This window comes from Eulemur rufifrons, chromosome 9 (genome assembly GCF_041146395.1).
Source record: "Eulemur rufifrons isolate Redbay chromosome 9, OSU_ERuf_1, whole genome shotgun sequence".
Taxonomy (NCBI): Eukaryota; Metazoa; Chordata; class Mammalia; order Primates; family Lemuridae; genus Eulemur; species Eulemur rufifrons.
The window spans coordinates 13,194,272-13,221,987 of record NC_090991.1 but is presented as its reverse complement, the minus strand read 5'-3'; the positions used below and the strand labels follow the sequence as shown (position 1 = coordinate 13,221,987).

General features: G+C 46.9%; 3 protein-coding genes across 9 annotated transcripts in view; 1 reads left to right on the top strand and 2 right to left on the bottom strand.

Annotated features, from left to right (window-relative positions):
* The window catches only part of ZZEF1 (zinc finger ZZ-type and EF-hand domain containing 1), a 114,574-nt gene extending 105,570 nt beyond the window's left edge, over positions 1–9,004 (bottom strand). For all 3 annotated transcript variants that reach the window (XM_069482120.1, XM_069482119.1, XM_069482121.1), the window contains exon 1: positions 8,587–9,004. In XM_069482120.1, coding sequence (XP_069338221.1) covers positions 8,587–8,940 — 354 coding nt within the window. In that variant the 5' untranslated portion in view covers positions 8,941–9,004. The remainder of the gene's footprint in view (positions 1–8,586) is intronic.
* A 278-nt stretch (positions 9,005–9,282) lies between these two features.
* CYB5D2 (cytochrome b5 domain containing 2) lies at positions 9,283–20,887 on the top strand. 2 transcript variants are annotated; one of them, XM_069483447.1, is made up of 4 exons: positions 9,283–9,348; positions 14,559–14,699; positions 17,265–17,451; positions 19,837–20,887. In XM_069483447.1, exons 2-4 carry the CDS (start codon positions 14,645–14,647, stop codon positions 20,051–20,053), a joined length of 459 nt encoding a protein of 152 aa, XP_069339548.1. In that variant the 5' UTR covers positions 9,283–9,348; positions 14,559–14,644; the 3' UTR covers positions 20,054–20,887. The 2 variants fall into 2 exon arrangements, with proteins under 2 accessions (XP_069339548.1, XP_069339547.1); XM_069483446.1 differs by lacking the exon at positions 9,283–9,348 and adding an exon at positions 9,523–9,779.
* Positions 20,888–20,975: 88 nt separating this feature from the next.
* Positions 20,976–27,716, bottom strand: part of ANKFY1 (ankyrin repeat and FYVE domain containing 1) — an 89,541-nt gene continuing 82,800 nt past the window's right edge. For all 4 annotated transcript variants that reach the window (XM_069482115.1, XM_069482117.1, XM_069482118.1 and 1 more), the window contains one exon: positions 20,976–27,145. In XM_069482115.1, coding sequence (XP_069338216.1) covers positions 27,013–27,145 — 133 coding nt within the window. In that variant the 3' untranslated portion in view covers positions 20,976–27,012. The remainder of the gene's footprint in view (positions 27,146–27,716) is intronic.

Here is a 27,716-nt window from a genome sequence, read left to right as displayed (position 1 = left end):
CTGTCAGTAGTTAATGAATATGATAAAAGGAATTTTCAAACAGAGGGGAAAAAAACACATTTTGGCTAAGAAAAAAAACAATCGCAACAGCTTTGCTAACAGCTTTACCAAATAAATATGTAATTTCCTAACACTCAGAAACTGTCCTTAAAAAATGTTCAGGCTTAACGGTCTAACACGTTCCATCTAGCTTGTTTCACAGGACTTCACAGCAGCCAGTTCATTCATGCGCTTATTCAACACTAACTGATAAGCGGCCATTATGTAGACACGTGACCCTGTGCTCAGCTCTGTGGATATAAAGATAGACAGGGCATATGTTCATCTTGCCCTCCAAAAACCTCGCAGCCTAGAAGACAGACCTGTAAACCGACAGCAGCAATGTAATAGGTGTAATAATTATGATAATAGAAGCAACAGCATAAATTACTATAATAGCTAATATTTATTGAGCACCAGAGTTCTAAGCAATTCACACAGATCAACTCATATTTTCCACAACAACCCTAACAGTAGGTATTGTCTTTTTACTAGTGAGGAACAGAGAGGTTAAGTATTTTGTACAAAGCCACAGGGCTAGTACTGGCAAGTGGTGGAGGCTGGATATGAATCCTGGTCTGGTTCTGGACCCCACACTATCAACCATTATGCCACGGGCCAACAGACACTCCAGAGACCAGACGTCTAGGAGCGGGAGGGACATACAGGGAAAATGGCCCAGAGAACCAACCCTTCAGCTGAGCTTTAATGGGCAATGAGAAGTATGAAAGCATACAGAGAGGGGGAGGCCATCCCAGGTAGAGAAGACAGAGTGTAGGAAGAGTGCATGGCAGATTGTGAGAACTAGAACCTGCCTGGTATGACTGGAAAGGAAGCAGGGGTGGGTGATGAAGAGATGGATAGAGGTCAGAACAGACAGAGCCTGGCAGACCAAGTTGAGGAGCTCAGACATTACAGTAAGGGCACCATGAGATCACTGGAGAATATTAACGACAGAGGGAGACTGATCATCCCAGATCTATATAAGCTCTCATATTGGAGTGGACCTACAAATCTCGTCCCATATGTGCCTCTGGGCTGCCCGAACCCCTCTGCAGTGTCTCTGCAAGTGGTCAGCCACCTCAGTGAGGGGAAGCTAATCTCCTCTGAACAGTTCTGACAGCAGTAACTCTCTTCCCTATGATGAATGGAAAAGAGCCACTCAGAACACATCTGCTCCCTCTGCCCCAGGACAGTCTGCAGATCAATGATAACAGTGATCAGGTCCTCCGAGTTTCCCCCAAACCCTCCTCCATTCCTTCAATCAGTTCTCCATTTGGTATGGTCTTAGTCTCATTCCCATCCTGACTGTCCACATTGGGACCCTCCAGTTTGCCAATAAACCTCAGAGCAGTGCTTCTCAAGTTTTATTTGCTGCTCCACTATAAGGAATACATTTTGCAGCATGACTCAGTACACATATAATTGATATAAAAGTTTCATGAAATGATGCAATACTTTCTCTCATCAGATACAATGTACTCTGATATTTTCTATCCCATTCTATTATGTTTCATTTTTTAACCTGCACGTTAAATTTTCTGTAAAAGGAAAGTCTACATTTTCTGCCTGTTCAGAACTGTTGAATAGCAGTTACTATTGACTGTACACTTTGATGTTTTTTAAACTATTTTTCTTAAAGCTGAAAATACTGACAAATGGAAGTGGTTAGTCTTTCTAAATAAAAAAGAGTTGCTTTCTTGAGGAAAGCAAGATCTCTTAAAAAAAATTTTTTTAAAAAAGCAGGTTAAGACTCACTGAATAGATTTCCAACCCAGTAAAGGCACAGTGGCCTTGGAATGTGGGGCCCAAAACTCGAGGAAACTCTAGGTACAGTCTAATAGTGCAAAGTAGAGTAAGTCTCCCTTTGCCTCTCTAAAAACAGAGCAATACCCCCTATTTCCATGAAGACAACATCCATCTCCATGCAGATGGCAACCTCATCTGCCATACCTTTCCACTTCCTCCCCTGATTCAGGCCTCTTCCTGTAACACTCTCCTACTATAAGCCCTGTCATCCACATGATAACTATTCAGGCAGCCCCCAAGTGCAGGCACTATGTTAGGCACCACGTGGGAGAGAAAAAGTACAACAGTGCCAGACTAAGAGAGGAAACCTGGATTAGAGTATGGTGCCAGATTTGCCACTAACTCTCTGTGAGACCTGGACAAGACTCTTGGCCTCCCTACGTCTTAATTCCTCACCCTGCTCAACCTTCCTTCCCCATAGCTTGTTGTAAGGACCCAAAGGATCACGAACAAGACACTGCCTAGAAAACTGCAAAGAAATGTTATTACAACCTAGTCAGAAAGCTGTATTGATCTACCTACCATGCAGACAAGAGACAGAAAAGGAGGCTGGCTGAGTGCAGATTTCCATCCATCTGCCTTGGCCTGAGGGCAGCATGAGGCAGGGCTCAAACTTTCATCCTTTTTTTTTTTTTTTTTTTTTGAGACAGAGTCTTGCTCTGTCACCCTGGCTAAAGTGCAGTGGTGTCATCATAGCTCACTGCAACCTCAAACTCCTGGGCTCCAGTGATCCTCCTGCCTCAGCCTTCTGAGTAGCTGGGATTACAGGTATGCACCACCATGCCTGACTAATTTTTCTATTTTTAGTAGAGACAGGGTCTCACTCTTGCTCAGGCTGGTCTCAAACTCCGGGCTCAAGCGATCCTCCCACCTCGGCCTCCAAGAGTGCTAGGATTACAGGCGTGAGCCACCATGACCGACCCCTCATCCATTTCTGTTTAACCTCCTTAACCACTACTGGGATTAAGACCACATTGCACACATGAAAATGGATACCCAAATCATCATGGACCAGAATTCAGGGCTTAGACCAGAAAAATGCAACACACTGGTTTAAATAAGAAGGCTGCACACTGGTTCAACTTGAGAGAAACACATTCCATCAGAAGTAAAAAAAATCTGGATCTGATCCCAGTTCTGCCACTGGTCGACTGGGCGGGTCACCTAGCCATTTCAGGCCTCAGTTTACTCATCTGTAAGCTTATCTCACATTCCTTGTCTGAATAAACTATTTGAAGGGCTGTCACAAAGACGCTGGAGTAAACGATCCTGGAGCTGAACTACAACAATAGGGAAAAATACCACCACCAATTACAACATTTATTGAGCATTTAGCCTGTGTCAGGCACTGTTCTAGGTGCTGAACTAACTCATTTAATCCTCACACCAATTATATAAGGTAGATACTATTATTATGCTCATTTTACAGGTAAGGCAACTAAGGATGGAGTCACGTAAGGTGATAAAGGTCACCTGGCTTGAGAATGGGGGATCCAGAATTTGCCCACAGACAGGTTGGCCCAAGGCCAAATTCTCAAGCTCGGTCTAAAGATGAACAGTCTAAAGAAGACGGGGCAGACTCATAAAGCAGCCAACTCACTGATACCATTAACAGGCTAACTGCACATCTGTCCAGGATGCTATGGAAGGGATACCTTTATGGGGAAAGGATGGGGCAGGTTTCATATAATAATTACCAAGGTCCTAGCCAGCTAGGACTCTAGGCCAAGTGCCAAAAGAATATCATTCCCAAAATTTGTCAAGCTGTCTTCTCACCTCAATATATTTGCACATGCTGTGCTTTTCAACTGGAATATTCCTTTCTTCCTCTGCCAGGCAAATTCTCCCAGGCTCTCAAGCCTTGGTTTGGTGGAGCCTTTCTCAAACTCCATGCTACTGTCAAGTGCTTCTCTGTGGTCCTAGAAAGTGGCGAGGGCTTAGGACAGAGCAAGGGCTAATGGCAGGGACAAAGGGAGCAAAGGACAAAATCCCCATATATATGAGGAATGGTAAAACGCCCTAGCTGGCTCAAGAGTGCTGGGAAACAGGGGTGAAAGGTATAAGGACCTAAATGTTAGTCCAGTATTTGAATATGATTCTGAAGAAAATGGGGAGCCACTGAAGTTTCTAAAGCAAGGCAGTATCATGACAAAGTGTACTTTGGAAATCACAGAAAGGCTAAATGGAGCTGTGGTTTTTCCTCCCTAGCTCTCTTGGATCATGAACTTCTCCAAAGAAGCAAACACTATCCTCTCCCCCACAGCAAAGCACACAAGTTCAAAATAACCTCCAATTCCCCCAGGATCTTTCTCTTCTGCACTGCCTCATCACTCTCAACCGCCACCACTTTCCAAAGGTGTCCTGCGTGCAGTAATGGTGCAGGCAGGTGGCTGAGGGGCCTCACAGCCTACCTGCAGAACAAGGCTAGACAGTCTGCTCTAAGTGCCAAATGACCTATACAGAACAGAAAACAGGAGCCTCAGGTGTACAGCTTAAAACACCATTATAGAGAAGCCATCTGAATCACAGGAAAGCTTAGGGCTGACCAGGTGATGGTGCCATCGTGGGGAATCCTAAAGAACTGAGAGAAGCAAGGGCCACACACAGGTCAAGGCCAGCACAGGGCTCCTGCAAGGGGGCAGAGGTAGATGAGGTAAGAGTGTGAGACAGGCTGGCCTGTGGGCCACAACCCATTCAGGGGAATACGCATTTGGTCCCTCAAGGCAGTGCGGAGTTGACAGCTAGGAGCTGAGGGTAAGCAATGCTTGTAGTCTGCTGCGACTTTATGGTGCACATACACATCTCTCACACTCTATGTCTTAAAAGGGCAGAAAATTACATCTGCATATTTCTATTTGCACAGTTCTTGGGCTCAAAGCCATTTTAAATTAGTTGATTAATACTTTTGACATAATGATACCAATGTGAGCATTTGGGCTTTTCTCCAAATTTTCTGTAAACCCAATAGTGACTAAGAACCTTTGAAAGTTTTCACTAAAACTATATTTAGCTGTTCCCACTAATGTCAAGAAATACCTTATTGTTAAAAGGTTACAGACTGAATATGAAATACAAGGTTGGAATGTGAGGACTGCACCCTGTTCAATCTGCTAAATCACACTAAGGGCACTAAGGGGAAACAGTGAGCGCTGGCAACGATCCAGACTGTGCTAAAATGATGAATAGAATCAAAACAGCCCTTCCCTCAGAGCTTACAATCCCATGAATTTCATAGAGTACGCACCAAAGCTAAAATGGCAAATTAATAAGACCTACCCATATTAAATCTCACCTGAAAGTCATCTGCTATCATCCTGTGCTCAGCACTGTTTTCTACCCTAGAGTCTACATGATTTTCTAGAAGTGTACCATATTAAGAGCATAAATATCTAATCTCTAATCACTGATGTCAAATAAAAACTTAATTTTGATTCTATTTCTCTTCTACATAGGAGTAAATCAGATATTGTTTCCAGTCAGCAAACTGGAGTCTTCCCTGGACCACACCTACTATGAGAAAAGGTGTGTTGTACTATAAAATGATAATGTTTCAGACTTTGGTCCATGGTCCAACTCTAAAAACTTCTTTATAACACTTCCTCAAGCAACTAAGGTCACAGGAATGCAAAAACAAGACAGCTGGGTGGATATGGATGGCAATGCAAAGTAGGAGGCAAAGAACAAACATGTAATACTTGGAAACTCTTAGCATTATAAATCACACACACCAGTGATAATGTGCTCTATCATGCTAGCTCTTATAAAAATGAATGAAGGGAAATAACCTATCATTTTAGCTGCTATCATAGAGATTTTATTATTTCACAAAAACCCATAAACTTGTATGAAAGTATCACAATACATTTTCAGAAGCTTAGATATAGAACTGTGTAAATATACACAGATGTACTTATTTAAGTCTAAGGACACACTTATTTTTAAAGCACAGAATCAAATCCATGGTTAATACTTATTTTCTTTGTATAGTCCTAATACAATTACCCCTTACTTACAGACAAGGCAACCACTGCAAGTTTATCACAATCAGGTTTTTAAACTTTGGCCTCACTCACAGCATTCTCTGATCTGGCCATGTGAGTCAAAGACTGCTAAATGTAACCCAATATTTGCTCTCCTCCTCTGTAATTAAATTCTGATCTTTAGCTGAATATATGGCCATGAAATAAGGATCTTTCTCAGGCTCCCTTGCAGCTAAGTGTGGTCATGTGACCAAATTTGGGCCAATGGGATGGAAGCTATGCCCCTAGAGAAGCGACATGCCTTCTCCTTCCCTTTTCCTGCTTGTTGGAATGTGACAAGTGACAGCAGGAGGAGTCAATTATCACTGAGTGGAAGGTGCCTGTGAAGGATGATGAATAAGATGGAAGAAGCCAGGTCCTTGATGATTGTGAAACTGCCTATCAACCTGGGGCTGCCTACCTGGACTTTTTCACAATTTTTTTTTGTTTAAACCACTGATACACTGATTTTCTGTCCCTTGAAACAGTGTTGTCTAACCCTAATATACTATATTTCCAGATTATCCATTTTCAGGACTTTGGACTTTTGTGGATACAATTTCCTCTGCCTGAAACACTGTTACAAACTCTGCTCCTTGTCTGCCTTCACCCTTCAAATCTGGGCTGAAATGTTACTTTCTCAGGTAGGTCTTCCTTGAGTCTCTAGCTATTAAACACACTTACTATTTATTCTTTTTTTTTTTTTTTTTTTTGAGACAGAGTCTCACTCTGTTGCCCAGGCTAGAGTGAGTGCCGTGGCGTCAGCCTAGCTCACAGCAACCTCAAACTCCTGAGCTCAAGCGATCCTCCTGTCTCAGCCTCCCGAGTAGCTGGGACTACAGGCATGCACCACCATGCCCAGCTAATTTTTTCTATATATATTTTTAGCTGTCCATATAATTTCTTTCTATTTTTAGTAGAGATGGGGTCTCGCTCTTGCTCAGGCTGGTCTCGAACTCCTGAGCTCAAATGATCCTCCCACCTCGGCCTCCCAGAGTGCTAGGATTACAGGCGTGAGCCACCGCGCCCGGCCTCTATTTATTCTTTATACTTTTCCTTGGATAACACTCACCACACCTATAACTAATGGGTTAATATCCATCTCTTCCACTATACTACATACTCTTTAAGAGCAAGTATCTGCTTTGTCTACTGTCATCCAAGTGACTGGCACTCAGTATATGCCCAGTGAATATTTGCTCAGTGAGCAAATGAATAATGCCACAGCTCATGAGTGATTTCTGGACCACACCTCGAGGATCTCTTGGCCTTATACTAAGGAACTACTATAAACTCCACCTAAAGTTCTATTCCTGTCAGACACTCTCACAATGTAAACACTGTTTCTCTCCATTTGCCTTTGGACAAATCTGAAACGTGTCAATTCCCTGAAAAATTCTACATGGCTCTCCATGACTCTTTCTAGTACCACTTCATATTTTCACAATACATGTAGGTACTAGAGTGAAAGTATTATGTGTACTCTTGGAATCTAAAAAAATGGAGACCTTTCACTAAAATGACCCATATTTTTAAGGGCCAGGATACCATAATCGTATTTTTTAAAGAAAACCATAAAAAACATACAAACTACATTATTTGAATTCTGGCCACATACAGGAAAACATTCTCAAAATATTTTAAAAGCCTCCAGTTGTAAAGTGAACAAAACCTTTTAGTAGCATTACAAGTACCTGCTGGTCTATTGCTTCATGTGCTTGCCCTTCACTGACACTGAAGATTCTACATGGCTTACTCAGTTTCACAAATTAAGCACCTTTATGTCATAATATCGTGGAGTTAAAGAAATAAGATCCCAGGAAGGAAGTAGTGGGATATCTAAAAGAAAAATCAAGAGATTTGGGTGACAGTCTCAGTTTTACCAAAGACTGATTCACTGGGTGACCCTGGATCAGTCTTCTTAGCTCTAAAAGAAGGGTTCAGTACACATAATTCCTAAGATCCCTTCCAAGGAAAATACTTCATTGTCAAATCAATTTGCTCTGTTAATGACTTAGTAGAGATTATGGTGATTATGCACCAACTGAATAATCAGAAATATTTACAAGAAATCTGGTATTTGCTAACAGTTTTAGGTCCTATGAGGGTTTAAATGAGTCTAATATGTGGTTCTTTAAAGATCTAAAAACAAATGTGAATTTTGAAAAAGCTAGTTTTTGCGTGATGAGAATGACTTTTAGAATGTGAGTCTTTCCAGTATATGTTATTGTTCTTCCACATTTGGCTCCCACAATGGATTTGGAAGGTGCTCTGCAAAAAGCTGCACAGGCCCATAAAACACAATGGTTTTCACTGCCACTCCCTTGATCCTTACATCTCCTCTCTCTTAAACTACTCTGGAGCCTGATGAGGAAGTTCCAGAGAGCAGCTGATCCAGCGTCAGTCAACTGCACAAACGTTTGCACTACAGCAACATGAAGAGATATACTTGGGCTTGTCCAGCTCCTCAGAGAAAGGACGGCCTAGTCTGGGCTTTCCCACGCTGTAATAAAGGTTAGAAAGAGACGGAGCAAACTCCCAGAGTGAACTGAACAGGCTGGAAGCGCCCCACATGGGTCCAGCAACCCCAAGCTCCCATCCCAAGAACCTGCAGATCCTATGGGTTTCTGCCTGGCCTCTCCAAAGCAATCGTTCATCTCTTCACGCCCTTGGGGGCCACCGCCCTGACCCGCTCCCGCAGACACCAGCCGGCCCTGACCTCCTCGAACTGCTCGCCCGAGCAGCCGGCGCCGCGAGCCTCCAGCAGCTCCCGGAACTGCTCCAGGGTGACGGACTCTTCGCCTCGGCCCAGCCGCTCTTCCAGCCAGCGCAACAGTGCGCCGTGGTGCCTCGACACCAGGGACTCGCAGGGTGGTGTGGGCCGCAACGCAGCCGCAGCCTCTCGCAGCCTGGCGGGTTCCAGCAACGCTGCGGCGGGCGGTAGCGCCGGGGCCGGGAGGCCCGGGCCGGGGGTCGTCCCCGAGTCCGCGGCCCAGTCCTGATGCGGACCCCAGCCTTCGCCCCCGGTGGCTGCCGCTTCGTCTTCACTACTGTGACTCGTTACGTTCCCCATGGGGTCTCTGTCTTGGGCGCCGGACTCTGCCGCCGCCGCCGCCGCCGCCTCCCCGCCTCGACCTGTCAACCTCCGACAGCACCCGGCGGGCGGGGACGGGGAGGAGACGACGGCGGCAGCGGCGGCGGCGGCGGCGGCTTCCGGCTTCCTGGCCGTCAAGTGAGCACCGTTGTCGGAAAGGCGCCGTCAAGCGGACTCTCCCAGCTCACGACAGCTAGGCGAGGACCTCGGCAGCAAAAGGAGGAACTTTGCTTTCCGAGAGGGCGCGTCTGCCACGACGTCTACGTCATCCCGCAGCCTCCTTTATCGCCATCTTTGTTGGGGGCAGACAACCTACAAGCCAAGAGGGTCTTCGCTGCCTATCCACGCTCTCGGCATCCCGTCGCGTTCACAAGCTATGCTGAAAAAGTAAGAGAAAGAGTGGGAGTCAGAGAGTCAGCTTTTCGCCAAAGAGAGAAAGAGAGAGACAGAAAGATAGAGGGAGAGAGAGAGAGAGAGAGAGATGCTGGTGACGTCACGGTCGGCGTCTCCCCCATCTTAGTTGTGGACAGAGAAGCGGCAACTTCGGAAGCGTGGCGGCGCTGTCTAAATGCTGAGGCTGGGCGGCCGGGGGCTCTTGCGGGGGCTGGCTGTAGCTGCAGCTGCGGTGATGGTAGCGCGGCTGATGGGCTGGTGGGGTCCCCGCGCTGGCTTTCGCCTTTTCGTACCTGAGGAGCTGGCCCGCTACCGCGGCGGCCCTGGAGACCCGGGCCTCTACTTGGCGTTGCTCGGCCGCGTCTACGATGTGTCCTCCGGCCGGAGGCACTACGAGCCTGGGGCCCACTATAGCGGCTTCGCAGGTATCAGCGAGGTTGCGCTCACCTTTTCCTCCGCTAGCGCGGGCTGGTAACCGCCTCTGAGTCGTTCATCCATTCATTCATTCATTCGTCTGCTCTCCCAGACCACCCCACACTCATCAGACCAGCGCGGCAGGTGGGACTCAGCTGCACCATCCTTCTGTTCTCTGTGGCTCGGGCGGGACTATGGCCAATTGTTGTCTACCTCCACCCTCCCCATCGTTCCCCACAGTTCTGCCTAACCTGTTGTTAAGGTCGAAAACCTAGTAGGTGCTCACGGCGCGGATGGAGAAAGGTTTCTCACTAAGAGACTAAGATATATAAAAGTAAAATTTATTTTATCTTCCTAGAGGAAAAAGAGGGAAAGGGGGGGGGGAGAGCAGGGAGATGGCCTGGCATCCCAAAGAAAGATGGGAATGCCAGCTGTCAGGCCAAGTGGCTTGCTGATTTTAAGCGGGGAACAAGACAGAAAAAAGTGATGGCTGTCAGTTGATAACAAAAGCGGCAGCAGGATGTCAAAGTTCAAGACTTGGTTTCCTACCTTTTCTTGGGAGAAGGGATTATCACAGGAGATGTGACTCTGTCCTCGAGATATGGTCGAGGCCTTGAGCTCGTTCTCCTGCTGTTTACGCAGGAACCCTAAAAGCAGGTTCTCAAAAAACAATTTTGAAAGAGAGAGATTTACATCTCTTTTCTGTCCATTCAGCTGTTTTCAGCAGTTGTGCAAAACAGAACTCCTGCAGGGTATCTGTTAGTGAGAGAATTCAGGATTGATCTTTAACTGTGAGGGGAGAAATTGTGGGATTAGGTATTTTCCTGTTATTTTTGCAAGGCCGCCCCTTTCACTAACTTGGAGAAACATGTCTCCTGCCTGTTGTTAGTTACCCATTAGCCACCATCAGAAGCCTGGGGTACCAGACTCCTGTGGGTTTCTCAGGGCACAGAAATGAATGAGACCCTGTCCCTGCCCTCACAGTTACCCTGCTAATTCCAACCATCCCTTCATTATGCCCCAATCTGAAGTAACCTTTCTTCCTCCACTGTACCCCCAAGTTACTCCTAAAAAATAGTACATTTGGTTTGACTTGTTCTTGCTTCTAGTACAGATGTACCTACCTGTCTGTCTTTCCGAAAAAAGATGAGGTTAGAGCACAGGAAAGGAGTCCAGTCACCTTTTCCGTCCTTCAGTACTTAGAACAAAGCTATCGTATGTTACGCCTCAAAGAACATTTGTCAAATTAAGCTTGTTCTATTGTCCCCATTTTATAGCTGAGGGTACAGAAGAGTATGATTTGCCTAAAGCCCTCACAACTAAGTACTGAGAGGACATGGACGAGGACCACCACCCTAGTACTTTTAGAGATGTTGCCTTGCTAGCCCCAGAGACTGACCACCTCCCAGATATAAAAAGGAAAAAAAAAATACAGGGCAGGCCTGAGGCCAGTGACTAGGCTGATATTAAATAAACATTTTCTTCCACTTGTCATTTTCTTAGGGAAATTGGGAAGCTGCCTCTGGCACTTCAGTACAAGGCACTTCCTCTCTCCAGGGAGAACTTCAGAAATAGAAGCATTCGGAGAAAAGGAATTAAGCCCAGTTGGTCCTGCCAAGCTCCTGAAACAGTCCAGCAGGGGCAGGGACTTACCCAGGGCTACACTGTGAGTTAGTAATGGAGCTGGGACTGAAAGCAAGGACTTTCGTACCTGTCAGTTGACGGCACTTTTTGGTACACTGTCCTGCCACATGCTGATGCAGCTGTCACACATGTTTGCACAAGTGTGGGCATAATACCTTCCATTTCTGGGGTGGTTTATCTTTTGCAGTGTGCTCTACTGCACTGAGCATCTGTTGACCACTGCCATGTGTCCTACCTTGTGTCAGGTGCTAAGGAATCAGAGATGTCTACAACATACACCCCTCTGCCCACACAGTCTAGTAGGGAAGCAGATGTGTTCATTTACTCATTAATTCAGTCAATAGTATTATTTTTTATTGAGGTATAATACACATAAAATCTGTCCTTTTTTACATTTCAGTGGCTTTTAATACAGTCAGAAATTTGTGGAAACGTCTCCACTATCTAGTTCCAGAACATTTTCATAACTCCAAAAAGAAACTCCAAATCACTTCCAATTCTCTCCTCCCTCTAGTCCTTGGCAACCACTAGTTTCTGTTTCTGTAGATTTGCCTATTCTGGGCATTTCATATAAACAGAATCATACACTCGACCTTTTGTGTCTGGCTTCTTTCACTTAGCATAATGTTTTCAACGTTCATCTATGATGTATCAGCATGTATCAGTATTTTATTCCTTTTTATGGCTGAATAATACTCCATTGTATAGCTACACCACATTTTATCTATTTATGGGTTGATGGACTTTGGGTTTTTCCCCACTTTTTGTCTTTAATAAATAATGCTGCTATGAATATCTGTGTATATGTTTTTGAGTAAACATGTTTTCAGTTCTCTTGGGTATATACCTAGGAGTGGAATTCCTGGGCCATACAGTAACATTATGTTTAACTTTTGAGGAAACTGCCAAATTGTTTGTTTGTTTGTTTTTCCTTTCTTTTTTTAGAGACAAGGTCTCACTCTGTTGCCTAGGGTGGAGTGCAGTGGTGTGATCATAGCTCACTGCAGCCTTAAACTTCTGGGCTCAAGCGATGCCTTGGTCTCCCAAAGTGCTGGGCCTACAGGCAAGAGTCACCAGGCCCAGTGTGCCAAATTGTTTTCTAAAGTTGTACGTTCCCACCAGTAATGTATTAGAGTTCCAATTTCTCCATATCCTCAACAAAACTTATTAATGTATTTGAAGTGATACAGGTTGAGTATCCCTAATTTGAAAATTTGAAGTCCAAAATGTGCCAAAATCTGAATCTTTTTTTTTTTTTTTTTTTTTTTTTGAGACAGAGGCTCACTCTGTTGCCCAGGCTAGAGTGAGTGCCGTGGCGTCAGCCTAGCTCACAGCAACCTCAAACTCCTGAGCTCAAGCGATCCTCCTGTCTCAGCCTCCCGAGTAGCTGGGACTACAGGCATGCACCACCATGCCCGGCTAATTTTTTCTATATATATTTTTAGCTGTCCATATAATTTCTTTCTATTTTTAGTAGAGATGGGGTCTCGCTCTTGCTCAGGCTGGTCTCGAACTTCTGAGCTCAAACGATCCGCCCACCTCGGCCTCCCAAAGTGCTAGGATTACAGGCGTGAGCCACCGCGCCCGGCCCAAAATCTGAATCTTTTTGAGCGCCAACATGATGCTCAAAGGAAATGCTTATTGGAGCATTTTGGATTTTGGATTTTCGGATCAGGGATGCTCAACCGGTACTTACAGTCTACTCCAAATAGGTCATTGATCTATTTTTGAGTTAATTTTTGTGTATGGTGTGAGGTAGGGGTCCAATTCAGCTATTCAGTTGTCCCAGCACCATTGTTTGAAAAGATTTTTCTTTCCATCGTTGAATTGTCTTGGCACTCTTGTTGAAAAATAAATTGGCTAGAATAAACTGGCTGTAAATGTATTCATTTCATTCAGCTGATATTTATTGGGAATTTACTAAAGGATCAGGCACTGTACCAGATACTGGGGAATCAATAGTAAATGATTCCAGCAAGAGTAAATAGTGTTCTCTTCCGTGATAAAACTTACTAGTAGACATTCAATAGATATCACACAAACAATTAATGAATTATTTTTGTGACAAGTGCTAAGAGGAAAAAGTACTGGTATTACCAGAGACCCTAATCTAGTCAGGAAGGAGGAGAGAGAGGAAGGCAGTGTAGTGAACAATGGAGAAAGTGGCAAGACAAGGTTGGTGGCAGCTGGTGCAGGGCACTGAATGACATGTTAAGGAATTCTAACATTACCATAAGGCAAAGGGAAGCCACTGAGGACTTTCTGGCAGGGAAATGACATGATCAATTTGTGTTTAAGATATCAGTTAAGTGTTACATGGAGAATAGATTAGTGGGGCAAGAATGAATGTGGGAAGATCTACTAGGGTAGATCTCCTGTAGTAGTTCAGATGAGAGAGGATGGCAGCCTGGGCTTGCTGAGTGGTAGGTGGAGGCAGGCAGACTGATAGAAGAGCTATTTAGGAAGGAAAGGTAGGACTTGGAGACTGACTGGATGCGAGGTATGAAGGAAGTGGCAAGAACTGCAATTCTGGATTGAGCAACTGGTTGACATTTATTAAGATAGGGAATAGTAGAGTAAAGTTTCTGGGGGATGAGGGTGCTAATGACCATTATTAGTTTAGGGTAGACATTTTGAACTTGTGATGTGTTTAAGTGATGTGATCTAAGTGATGTTGAATAGACAGTTGGATACATAGGTCTGATGCTGAGGAGAAGTCTGAGCTAAAGATACAGATTTCACTGTCTTTGGCATGTAGGTGGGATTTGAAACCACAGGGATGAGGAAGATTGTCAAGTGAGGGGGTGTGGATGGAGCAGAGGTGTGGACAGTAATTGACCCATTAGGCTAGTAGACCACGAGGAGCTACAGAGGTAGGCGGAAAACCAGGAACGTAGTGTCATGGAAGCCAAAGGAAGTGGTCAGCTGTGTTAACTGTTGTAGAAGGTAAATGAAAGAATGTGACAAATGCTGAAGAGATGTGTGTCCAAGGACCAGGAGCTTCTGCCACCAAGGAGTGGGGATGACATTTCCCTGGGGATGGGAGAGTAGGGGTTGTTAGGAGATTTTTCTCAGAAAATAGATTCTTGAGTTGGTACAGTGTCGGTGATTTACAGCATAATCTGATGGAAACTTCTCTCCTGCAGGCCGAGATGCATCCAGAGCGTTTGTGACTGGGGACTACTCTGAAGCAGGCCTTGTGGATGACGTATCTGACTTGTCATTCTCTGAGATGCTGACACTTCACACCTGGCTTTCATTCTATGAGAAGAATTATGTATTTGTCGGTAGGTAGTCCACAGGTCGTTCCCATAGATTTCATTTGGTTGACTTGCAGTTTTTTTTAAGGGGCTGGGATTCTTTAGCCATTCAGCTCAAGGTTAAAATCTGAAAAATAGCCATGGATTTTTTTCAGATTTTTTAAACTCTGGTGGTTAGTGTAGCAGTGAGCCTCAGAAGGAGATGAATGGGGCACTTGTGTCCCTGCCCCTTAATCTTGGGAGAGGACTGCTAAGCCACTTGCTTTGGCCTTGGTTGTACCAAAGCCACTGGTTGCCTACACCATCCTTGACCAACCGGCTCCAGGAGGGCAGCTTCACTGTCTCACCACGTTCCAGGCATCTGGCATCAGCACTCAGCCCAGCAGGCTGAAAACCTAAATCTGTGTGCTATTTTGAAAAATTCCCTTTTATTTTGTCTTCTGAGGAGACAGACATCCTGAGTGAACAGTGTCCCAGGTGGTAGTTACGCTAATCAAACATTTGTTAAAGCCACTGTGTAGGGCCCAAGTGCTTGCTACTTGTGATACATGACACCACCAGTCAGTGATGACCTCATGACACAGCTTCTAGAACTCTCTCTCTGTTGCCTCTACTACGACTGTCCTCTCTTTGGGTCTCATGTCTAAAACTCACCAAGGCAGACTTATGCAGAGCCCTCCTATAGCGGAAAATTCTGTGCCAGGCCAGCTCATCTACCACAGGCCTGTGACTAGGGCCCGGATCCCTTCCTTTATTCATCTAACAGGTATTTAAAATGAATGCTCTGTGCTAAGCTGTTGTGAACGCTGGGCCTCACAGTGGAGGGAGACACGTCATAAACAAGAGAACAGATCAGACAACTCTAGACGGGGCTGTGACGGAAACTGTGGCGTGAGGCATGCTTGGGGGTGCGTGGCAGCCTAGGGCAGGTGGTCAGGGGAAGCTTCCTGGAGGAGATGACAGTTAAGTGAAGACCTGGCAGGTGAGAAGGAGGTAGCCGTACTGAGACCCGAGAAAGAGTATTCCAGGCAGAGGGAAGAGCAGTGGCTAAGGTGGGGAGCAGCGAGGCGTGGTCAAGAAATGGAAAGGAAGCCAATGTGCGGGGGCCTATAGCGAATGGGGGAGGAAGTGGCTTGATAAGGGGTTAAGAGCAAACACAAGTTAAGTGGTTATAGGGCCTTAGAGGACCTGATAAGAAGCTTTCATTTTATCCGGATACTTTAGGAAGCCATTGGAGGGTTTTAAATCAGGCATAGAAGTGACATGATACAATTCATGTCTTAAAAAGATCACTGCAGCGTTGTGGAGAAAACTGTAAGAAGGTGTGAGCTGAAGCAGAGAAACCAGTTGGGCTGCTGTTGTAGTCCGTAGTTTGGATTGGGGTGGTAGCCATGGACATGGAGAGGAATGAACAATCAAGGTCTTTCTTGGAGGTAGGGCTGACGCGATTCGCTGTTGGGTTAGACGTGAATGAAGGGCGGTGTGCACATGGATGTGGAGGAGGAGTCGGAGAGCTCCCAGACTCCCAATCTAGATAACAGAGGCCAGAGGTGACATAGATTCGGGAAAGCTGGGGAGAGAGTTGAACTTAAGAGCATGAACTGAATGTTGGACACACTGAATGTCTTAGGGATGGCAGAGGCTGGACCCACACGGCTGGGGGCAGGTATACACTGCTACCTCCTACTTGGTCAAACCTCCCAGAAAAGCTTTCTTCAGCTTCTCTTGCCCTGTGGCAGGTGCTGCCTGTGAAGGCCCTTTGTACCTCAGGACTTGGGTACACTAGGTCCCTGCACCTAAGAACTGATCCCTTTTTGCCTCTGGCCTATAGGCTGATGGACCACGTGCTGGCTGCTGCCATAGCTTAGAATTTTAAAAATTCTGACGGGCATTTTAAAGGAAAAGCAGTTTCCATTCACTTGTGTCCACCAAACGACTGAGCCAGAGGAGAGTGGTAGAGGGGAGAGGATGGGCTTGGAGCCAGTTAACTTACAAGCTTAATAGGCTTCCCTAAGTTGTTTACCTTCCCAGTCTCTTTCCTATGAATATGGCAACAATGATTTTTCTCTCATAGGTTGTTACAAGGATTAAAAAATAATGGTAAAGTGCTAGCATGACACTAAGTAAATGCTCAATAAATGACTTCTTTATAGTTATGTAAGACAGAATAATCTGATGTTAGGAAGAATTAAGCCATAAACATGTTAGCCAATAAGCCATTCATTCATCATACATTTATTGAATACCTACTGTGTGCCCTAAGCACTGTGCAGCATTGATAAATGAATCACACGTGGCTCTATTCTCAGGGAAGCGCTGTCTGGAAGTTTCCATACTGGAGGACCCTTAAGCTAAAACAGGGATAGCAGCTACTACCTGGGGTCTTATAAGATGGTCAGAGAGGTTGGGATCGAAGGCACCAAAAGTCCCTCCAATACGAATTCTTAATAAATGAGCACCGGCAGACTAGTGTAGGGCCCTGAGGTCAGAAGCCCTAGAACTTGAGCTTTACTACAACTTCTTAAGAAGCTAAGCATCTGTTCATGCCTCACTCCAACTGTCACTCTGACATCCATGTTCCTGTCACCACAGGGAGGGTGATAGGAAGGTTCTACCGAGCGGATGGACTGCCTACCCCAGAACTGATGCAGGTAGAAGCCATGATCAGCAAAGGCTTGGAGGCAAATAAACAGGAACTGAAAGAGAAGCAGAAGTTTCCACCGTGCAATGCTGAGTGGAGCTCAACCAGGGGCAGCCGGTTCTGGTGCTCCCAAGAGAGGTAAGCAGGCTTCCCTTCTGCTCCTTCCCACCTCTGTCCCAAATCGAACTTCTAGCTCATTGAATCTGCATTATTCAGTGAAGCCAAGAATTGATTGTAACCCAGAGGCACTTTCTCAAAAATACTCTGTGATAGATAATGATTCTGAACTTGGGCTGCATGTTCAATCTCCTGGGGCATTTTAAAACTTAGTGATGGTGAGAACTCTAGAAAAGTGAATGAGAATTATTAGGGTTGAGTCCTGGGCATCTTTTTCCCCCTTCCCCCAAATTCCCGAGAGACCCTGCTGAGGAAACCCTGGCCTGGGAACGAGAAGGCACAAGTCCCGTTTGTTGCTTGCTTTGGCCTGTTCAGCCGTCCGTGGCCTCAGTTTCCTGTTTGTCAGCGCAAGCCATCCCTGCCTACTGGGGGAGGAGGGGTGAGGGGACACACAGTGAGTGATGCTGCCCTCGTGTGCTGTCTTAAAAACCCCGCAAATTCTGAGTAATTCCAGGAAGTTCAGGCTGATAGAAAAGTCCTTTCCTGTCGGAGTGAAGTAGGGTGAGCCAGCTTGGACATGGTGCCACGGGGATTATTCCAGGTTGGTTTGGGAAGCTGGAGACTGTTTTCCTGCTTTCATCATCAGGCCAGTCTGGACTCACACTTCAGCTTGAGTCCCTCGAACCTCCTTTAGCTCTGGTAAGGGGAAAAAGGAAACCAGAAACTAGACAAACCCCCCAACGCTGGGCCAACCTCTCAGCCTCCAGGGCCTCAAGGTGAGAGCTCAGCTCTCACTGAGGAGGGACAGGGAAGTCTCCACTGTCGCTAAGAGAAGGGCCATGTCCCTAAGCGCTGTACACAGCCACCCTCTTCCACAGGGAGAGGCTGACCTCGTTGCTCTCCGTGAGGCTGATTTGTTGTGTGGACGAGAGCAAACAGAACACCAGCTTTCTCCAGGCCCAGCTACCGCATCTCGCACACATTTCTTCTGCCTTAATTCAGGGGAGAAGGGGCAAAAATAGCAGGAAGGAAAGCTCCTTCCTTCCTGGCCGCCAGTTTTGAGGAGACACAGCTTTTGCAGTGTCACTGTGTCTCAAGAAAGAGGGCTGTGAGAACCTGGCCTGTCCACCTCATGGGGAGGAGCTAGGACACGGGTGAACCTTCCTGGGACACAAGCCCGAGTGCAGGCGGCCCTAGTGCCTGGTGCTCTGCAGGAGGGAACCAGGCGGCCTGTGTGCACGCAGTTGCTTAACTTTGCTCCCTGGGCCAGCCTGCCTCCCCCTCCCTCCCTCGCAGCCCTCCATGCTGATGAACCCTCTTGCTTGCACGACTGAGTTGTTGCCCTGTCTTCCCCACAAAGCCCTTTCACACCCACCCCCAATGAACTTAGGGGCCCTGTCCCTCTGCCTCAGCCCAGTGTGTTGTTTTGTGTGTGTGTGTGTGCGTGTGTATCTATCTCCCATTAGACAGGAGGACTGAGCTTTAAAGGCAGGGGCAGGGGTGGAGTAAGGATCTCTGATGATGGGGTGGATGGTGGGATGGAAGAGGGAGGCATTTTGGTGCCTTATCCTTGGTCAGCTAGAAGTGGGATGGTTTCTAACTGAGTGGCAGTTTCTCTGACACCAGGTGATCCTGGTCCTAGGCACCGGAACGTATACGAGGTATCGATTCTAAGAACCTCATTCTCCTTTTGCAAGGCCTGTGAGTCCATGAGAGACTGAACTCAGTACCCTAGAATGAGTTAGGTCCCTCTGCCTAGGATAGGAGGTTGCTCAGGCTGTGTTGGGCCAGAGCCAAATCCTGTATCTCTAAAGCCTGGTGACATCAAGGATTGGACCCGTGTAGGGGACAGGACAGCTTGCAGCTACACCCTGTGCCTCCCAGAGAAGGCCGACCCAGCTGGCCAAGGCCCGATGGGCCCTAAAGGAGTAGTTACCTCAATTGCCCAGCCCCCCTCCAGTGCCCCAGACCCTAAGATCAAGACATGCCCCTGTGCCAGGATGTCGTGGGGAAGGGAGAAGGGAATCAGACCCAGACACTGCTCCTGAGAAGCTCACAGGCCAGCGGGGGAGCCCTTCAAAACCGTTAGCACAATGCAGGGAAGTGGTGCTGCTCCCAGAAAGGGCCAGGGCAGGGCCCAGGAGCACAATGAAGGGAACCACGGACTCTTCCCTTGGCCTGAGGAAGGCGGTGCTGGTGCCGTGCGGGGGAAGCTGGAGGAAGGCAGGACAGAGCACCAAGGCCCGGGGGCTGAACGCTGCAGGCCGCTGCCGTGGGAAATACCAAATAGGAAGAAGAATGCTTATACTTCGTGTAAGGCCTGGCTCACTGCTTCCTACTCCCGCCTTCAGGGAGAGACTCAATGAGCTCACGCTTTTAAGAAGTCCTCTTTCCTTCTATCCTTAGTGGAGGTGTGAGCAGAGACTGGATTGGTGTCCCCAGGAAGCTGTATAAGCCGGGTGCCAAGGAGCCCCACTGCGTGTGTGTGAGAACAACCGGCCCCCCTAGTGACCACATGCCAGACAGTGCCCCGCACAGAAATCGAGGGGACTTGGATCACCCCAGCTTGGAGGAATACACAGGCTGCCCACCTCTAGCCATCACCTGCTCCTTCCCACTCTAAGCTGGTGCGCTACATGTTGATGACACACAAAAAGGCCTGCCTAGAACCCGAATAGGCCCTAGGTTGGCTCCTGGCATGAAACAGGAGGGTCTAGAAGGACTCCAGCCATGCTCTGCGAATGTGGCTCACGCCCCTTCACCATGGGCTCACCGTCTGGAGATGGAGGGAGAGCTTGCAACCTGCCCAGTGCTGGGCAGCCTGTTTTTACCACTATTGCCCCGTATCTACTTGCCATCTTCCTTCGGAGCCCTCAGATGTTAACGGGCACAGCTATGACCAACTCAAAATAACTGGCTCAACAAGAAAAAAGTCTCTGAGCTCCAACAGCTGCCTTCCCATGGACTCCCAGGCTGCCTGGATCTGCTGCCAGCCTGGGCCCTGCCCGTAACGCCAACCCTGTCAGGGCATGTGGAGCACGGGCAAAGGCGCTGCATCCTTCCCTCACTACTCCTCGCAGAAACAAGCAGACTCATCCCTAAAAGCCGTATAAATTAGCAGCATCAGTATAACTCTGGAGCTAAACTTGTGACCCCTGACTTTTATGACTTTTCCTGTAAGTAAGGCCTCCACCTTAAGGCAAACTTGAAATTACAACCAAAGGCCCACTGAGTTGCTTCCAGGTCTGGTACAATGAGAAGTGATCATGAAACAGGATAGGCTCATCCTGGAAATGAAAAGCTTTTGCTTATATGGATGCAGCAAATCCACGTGTCTCAGCAAAGCAACAATTTAAAGCAAAGACTTTCTTTCCTTTAAACATTTAAAATCAGGTGTGGTGTGTTTTCCTTTTTTTTTTTTTTTGGTGAGACAGAGTCTCACTCTGTTGCCCAGGCTAGAGTGAGTGCCGTGGCGTCAGCCTAGCTCACAGCAACCTCAAACTCCTGGGCTCAAGGGATCCTACTGCCTCAGCCTCCCAAGTAGCTGGGACTACAGGCATGCGCCACCATCCCCGGCTAATTTTTTCTGTATATATTTTTAGTTGTCCAGCTAATTTCTTTCTATTTTTTTAGTAGAGACGGGGTCTTGCTCTTGCTCAGGCTGGTCTCGAACTCCTGAGCTCAAACGATCTGCCCACCCCGGCCTCCCAGAGTGCTAGGATGGATTACAGGCGTGAGGCACCGTGCCCGGCCGTGGTGTGTTCTCAAATGGAGAAGTCTGCATTTTGAGTACAAGGTAGTTCCGCAGCTCTAAGGAGGTAACTGGTTAGCATAACAGCAAGGTTTTTTTGAAACAGGTCTTGCTGTTGCCCAGGCTGGTCTTAAACCCCTGGGCTGAAGGGATCCTCAGGTGTGAGCCACAATACCCAGCTCATTACCTCTTGACTTCTTAACTTGTTAAGTAGATGACAGGAAGGAGAGTTCCCACTTCACAATGAAGCGAAGGCTGGTGCGACCACAGGGCCTTGGCTTCTCCTTTGAGCCTTCACCTGAACTCCCTTTCCCACTCTCCTCAACACTTACTCTGAACATTCTCTGTCCTTCCTCCTTTCTCTCGCCATCATTAATCTCACTAAAGAGCTTTCCAGATTCACCAACTGGAACATGGAGGCTGCCTCCCCTTCACTGGCGGACTGACGGCTCCCTGCCCTGTGGCCACCGCTGTCCCCGACAGCCGGGCTCTGGCTGGCAGCTTCTTTTGCCACACCAGGATCTTCCTCACCTGTCCCTCCTATACCTGTAACCTCTCCCTGCGTGCTGGCTCTTCCCCCTCAGTGTGCAGTAGGCAGCTCACTTCTCGCACATCGTCAGTAAAACACTCTCCCTCCACCCCAGTGGTCTGTAGCTGCCATGTCTACTTGCCCCCCCACCAGGCCTTCGGAAAAAACAGCTTAGGCTCGCCGGCTGGGGTTCCGGCCCCCCGTCGCTGTGCAGCAGTCAGCGGCCGTCTCTCCTCCACAGCAGGGCGGATTCTGTATCGGCAACTCCCGCGGCCACACTCGATTCTTACCTACCTTGTTGTCTCCGTGGCGCTGACCTGCCGACCATGACGTCTTTCATGAAACCTCCACTGGGCTTCGTTCTGCTTTCCCTTTTCTCCCTCCGGCCACCCCTTCTCAGTCTCCTTGAAAGCCCCCTCGCTGCCGTGAACCCCTCCCCATTAGCTCTTCTCACTCCACATTCAGCTGCCACTTTGGCTGCCACCCCTGCGTCTCTACTGCCAGCGGCTCTCCAGAGCATTTCTGTAGGCACCTCACGCTCTCCGTTTCTGGCACTCAGTCTCCATCTTCCCTCCTGTGTTTCTTCCAGTTCTCCGAGTGAATGGCACGACCATCTACACTGAGTGCACCAAGGGAGAATCCTAGCAATCCACGACCCCTTCCTGTTCCCCCAGCCCATCTCCAGATCCTGGCCTTTCTACCTCTTTCATTCTCTCCTCTCTGTTCCCTCTCGTCTGTTCCCAGCACTCCTGGTTTAGGCCGTCATTTCGCACTTGGGTCACTGCAGGAGTCTAACTGCGCTCCCTCCAATCATCCCCCACACATGGAAGCCAGGTAAAGAAAAAGAGTATGTTAGTTCAAGAAAGCGTGAGGGCCAAGTGAGCTGCTAGATTTGTATGATTTGTACAGGGACTTTATGGATCATTAGATTTTGATTTGCAAGACCCTAAACTTTCTTTAGTATTCCCTAAAGCCCACAGTGCCAGTCCTCACTTCAAACCTCGGCCAGCAGGAAGCTCGCGAGTGGATCCCCTTGAGTTGCTCCTGAAAAATGGAGTCGGGGGGCAATTCCTGCCCCTCTGGAGAACCTGAGTGGGGCCAGGTGACCGAGCTGGTGCACCTGGGATCACACATGTTGCCAAGAGCACAGGAAGTCCAGGCAGCTACTCAGTTTGCCTAAAACAGCCACTTTTTTGGCTGCTGTCAACAGTATATTTCTGAAAAATGTCGGAATTCAAACTTTCCTAGAGGGTAGCTGTTAAAGAAATGTATTCACACGTCAGGAGTTTTTTAATCTGTTTGTTTTTAATGCTTATCAGTACCTCTGCATTAGAAGTAACTACAAATGTCTTATTAAAGTTTCCACTTTAAATGCACAATTTTACTTCATTTTATTATAAGGAACTGTTACAGAAAATGCAAATATCAGTATCTGAAAAATACATTCCATTACACGGACTCCAAAGAAACAATGCCGATAAGCGCCATGGTCCTATATGATGCCATCACCCCACACTGAGCACCACCGCAAATGGTCTGGAAGCCAAGGTGACCAACCCAAATGTGTGCCTGCAGTCTCTGCCCAGCTACTGCCCTTCCCCTTGGTATCACACAGGAATGTCCCGGTGACAGCCAGCTCACACATCTGCCAAACAAGGGCAAGTCATTAAGTTGAGCAGTCCCAACTCGACTCCCTAGCTGCAAAAAACCAATGTCATCAGTTGTAACAGGTTAATATATTATTTATGCCACACAAAAAGGGAACTGTACAGGTAATGATCTTCCAAAGAAAGTCTTTAAGGCATCTATAACTTCTGGGAATTTTAAGTGTTTAGTTGATGTCTTGTCAAACTGTTAGCTCTTCACTAAGTTACTTCCACAAAGTGAGAATGTGGCTTCCAAATCCCTTTGGCAAGTTGTTTCCCCTCTGCCTCCTCCTCTCCCGCCTGGGAGTGGGAAGCCTCGGCGCTGCAGGTAGTTCTTCGGGGGCTCGTCCTGAGGGAAGCAAGCGTGTCTGTCATGAAAGCATTACATTCGCTTGTTCATGCTGCTGTCACTTGGGAAGTTAGTTTGCCTCTCAGGTCTAAGTATTACACCGCTCAGAAGTGTTCTTTTTCTCCAGATAAAGGAAACTTAGATGAAGTTCAAGGCTCTCCCCTCTCCCAAGACCTTCCCTCCTCTCCATGCCTACAGACAAGATTAGTGCCGTAATGGTTCAGTGCAGCAGGCCGGGGCATGAACTGGGGAGAGTGGTGAGACCACATGCGCACTGCGCTCCACGCTCCATTCAGGGAGAAGACTGAGGAAGCGGAACGGGGTGGTCAGAAATGACTCGGGGCTCTGAGGTAGAGGACTACGGGTCACGTGGACCCCACTCCTTGGAGAGAATGTGGCAGGTGAACTGAGCAATCTAATCCAGCCTCGACTAAATTCGTAATTAGGGTTGACAGCGCACAGGCACAAAACTCTAAATGGAACACGTGTTCTAATACATCATTCAGTGAGACACCTCTAGAGAGACAACTGAAAGTTAAAAAGTCCTAAGTGTAGGCACTTAAGTTTGTGGGAAATTTCTGTGTTAGAGGATCACAGCAAATTAGTTTAAGCCATTCAATTTATAATATATATAGCACATGGTTTGTACCTTCATCTTAAAAGCAAAAAAGAAGACTGTTGAGAATACATTGTATAATGATAAATCTGGTGATGAGTAAGAGGCAGTTAAAAAAGCTAATTCAGCATAGCAAGGTTGACTGATGCAGCAAATTATGTTTCAGTAAAGTTTATTCCTCCTGCTCTACTCATTCACAATTGGCAACTTTCTGAATGAATAAAATTAAGTTTTTCCTACTAGTACTTAAACTATAGATTAAAATTTAACAAGAACAGCTAGGCAGTTTTGTAGTCAAGTCTTGACAGCATGGAGAGCGCAAAAGGGACTCAGAGCATGCCTCGCCCTGGCCAGGGCAGTGTGTGTGGGAGTCCTGCTAGGGCGGCTACCACTCAAAGAACCTGTTGAGTGCAGCCCAGGGAACATCAGCGTGGTCAGGGAGATTTCCTAAGATTGGAAAGATGCTTTTTCTGTATCTACACGAATGCACCCTGAAGCCAATGTAGAACTAAAAAAATGTACCCCCAATCTGTGGCTGGTCAGTACCACTGTTATCCCTGGACTCTGTGAAGAAACAGAAGCTTCAATCAACATATTTTAAGCATGATCTTGAGATTTTAGGAGCAATTACAGGTAAGACTGTGATTGAAATTGGTACGGTAGGCAAGGGTAGCACAATCAGCCTCATCCCTGATTGAATTCCCGTCCTCCCCTCTCCACTATGAACGTTAAAAGAACAAGCATCTATGTACCGACCACCTCAATTCATACTGAACCATGATTATCTTACTTTCTAATTAAAGAACCAAGCTACCTAACTAAGCCCTGCTTCCTTGTGGCCCTTTTCAGGCAATAGAAAATGGAAACTGACCACATGCCTCACATGGTCAAATGTTTGCCAAGACTAGTTGGATTTTTCTATAAAAATTCTATATGAAATATGTCACAGACTAGGGGACAGAAGAACTCTTCTAATTAAGTTTTTCTTTTAAACATTGTGCACAAGCTCATATTAACATAGAAGCATATATATCTTATAAATCACAGAAATATTTAAAAAAAAAAAGTAGCACTCCGGTTTATCAGCTCATTTTACACATATGTAGGCAGTAGAATGTATAACCCTACAGCAACAGAGAGGACATACCACTATCCAAAAAAGAAACAAACAAAAAAACAGGATGTTGTAAAAAAAATATTTAGTCCCTTTTACACATATATCCATACTTCATTAATGCAAAAAATGTAGTGGTTATTAAAATGTTTGGAAAAATCAGTATGTTATGATTGAGATTGTTAATCTCTGAGTATAACTGTGTAACACATATTGTTCATCTCAGAGTTGTTTTTTAAAAAGCAGTGGTAAAAGTTTCTCTTTAAATGTGCATTTTTAAAAAACTGGCCAAACCTTCAAAAAGAAAAGACGTTTAACACCTCAAGGTTAGTATGTGTCCCAGCAGCGACTACGGCCCCCTGAGATCTGGCGGCCTCATTCAGCACACAGGCCAGAGCCTTCCAGGACGGGGCAGCACTCACTTGGCCAGGGCCTCCGGCTGTCTGCCCCTGTGGGGTAGGGCAAGCTACACAGAAATGGGGCCAACGGCACTCACAGCATGACTAGGAAAAGGTTTCAGCAAGAAGCATTCGTGTCAAGGACATAGGACCTGCCGTCCTGAGGCTGGAGAGGCCCCGGGGGCTGCAGCCTTACTGATTCCCCCTCTTAGCAGATGGCAGGAACGACTCGCTTGCTATGAAAGACACTCTGTAGTTTTTCCTTTAAGATTAGTGTGAGCTGAGGTCCAGTCATAGCTGATCATTAGAATCACTGGTGCAAGGATGTGTGAGGGTATTTTTGAATATGGATTTTTAAATTGGAATCACCAATAATGCAGCTATATAAAAAGTGCAGCACAATAAAAGTGCATTTTCTCCACCGCTCTCTAGCGGCAGAGTGACTGAGGACTCTACAGACAGGACGCAGCAAGACGAGAGAATGAGACGGCTGCTAGGAGGTGTCAAGCTGCCAAACTGCACTCCTGACACCTCAGTAGCATGAACACTGGTAAAGCTTTCAGTTGTTAAGGCCACGATTTTTCAGCTCTCATCTTTGAACCCTGTTTAGAAAGATTTCACCTTTTTAAAAGGGGTAGCTCACTAAAAATACAGCTTAGCTTAAAAAAAAAAAAAAAAAAAAAAAGACTTCAGGGCAAGAGGATCCTATTATCTTTATGAAAACACTGTGCAGGAAAGTACATAGCCACTTCCCCTAGAGTAAAGCCGGCTCTCGTTACGCAGCCAGCTTCCTACTGCGAGGCTCTGCTTCGTAAGTCAGCCCAGGCAGGAAGACTTCATGAATGCTCTGAGATGGACACTCAACTACTGGACGGGAAAATGGTTCTCAAAGTGTCCTTGTGTGTTGTTAGCAGAATGGGGTCTAATTCCTAATCACATTTACCACTCAGGCTAAATGGCCTGTTCCAGTGAGACATCTAGTGAACTCGATCACAGTCTGACACACACAATCATATGGAATCATTTGAAATGGGATCTATCACATCATGGTCCTTAACTGTTCCAGTCTATTGCAGGAAGACGACCGCCAGCTCCTGCTCTGGGTGGGGGCAGGCTGGTGAGCAGAGCAGCTGCTGGGGAGGTGACTGGGGACGTGGCCTGGACCCTCCTGGGGGCTCACTAAGAGACCCCACCCAGAGTCAGTACATCAAAGCAAATGTTGCAAACTCGCACAGGCTTGTTCAGATCAAACTTTATAATAGGAATCTCCTTGGTCGAGCATTTATGGCAAAGAAGACGTCCGCAGTGACGACTGTGGAAGCAAAGAAAGGAAGGATGAGAGGAATACTAAAGCGCAGGTGCTCCCGGGCCGTGAGTACAGCCACAACAGTGCCCTTGGCCTGCAGGGCCAGCCCGTGACTAGTACTCTATGGTCAACTCTGCCGCCTGCCAGCCAAGTTACAATAATTCACGTATAACTTTTAGTCCATTAAAACAAAATTCTAGCCAATAATTAAAGTGACACTGAAGGCCTTTTCTTTTTAAAAGATCAGGAGCAGCTCAGCACTAGCAAAAGAACTGTCTTGCTTTAACAGGCACAGCTCCTTGGTTCTTGGCAGAGCAGCCTATACTCGGGCACACTGAGGGCAGTGGTAACTCGTCTCAGCTTTGCTGCAAGCAGGAGACTCAGGGAAGATGACACAAGGCCTAACGGGCTGCCTCGGACCCGTGCGCCCTCAGCTTCCACCAGGACAGCCACCAGTCTGTGTGCGTCCTGCATGTCTGTTCCTCAGCAGGACCCTTGGGTGTGCTCAGTCCTGTCACTTCACCCCTTTCACCCTCCATTTGGTCAAGGTTTGCCCGGAAGACTGCAGGGCCCTGGC

Coding starts and splice junctions, on each gene's coding strand:
- CYB5D2 (XM_069483446.1), top strand. CDS start 9,530: ATGCTGAGGCTGGGCGGCCGGGGGCTCTTGCGGGGGCTGGCTGTAGCT. Junction 9,780..14,558: donor CCACTATAGCGGCTTCGCAG/GTATCAGCGAGG, acceptor TCTCTCCTGCAG/GCCGAGATGCATCCAGAGCG. Junction 17,452..19,836: donor TTCTGGTGCTCCCAAGAGAG/GTAAGCAGGCTT, acceptor TTCTATCCTTAG/TGGAGGTGTGAGCAGAGACT.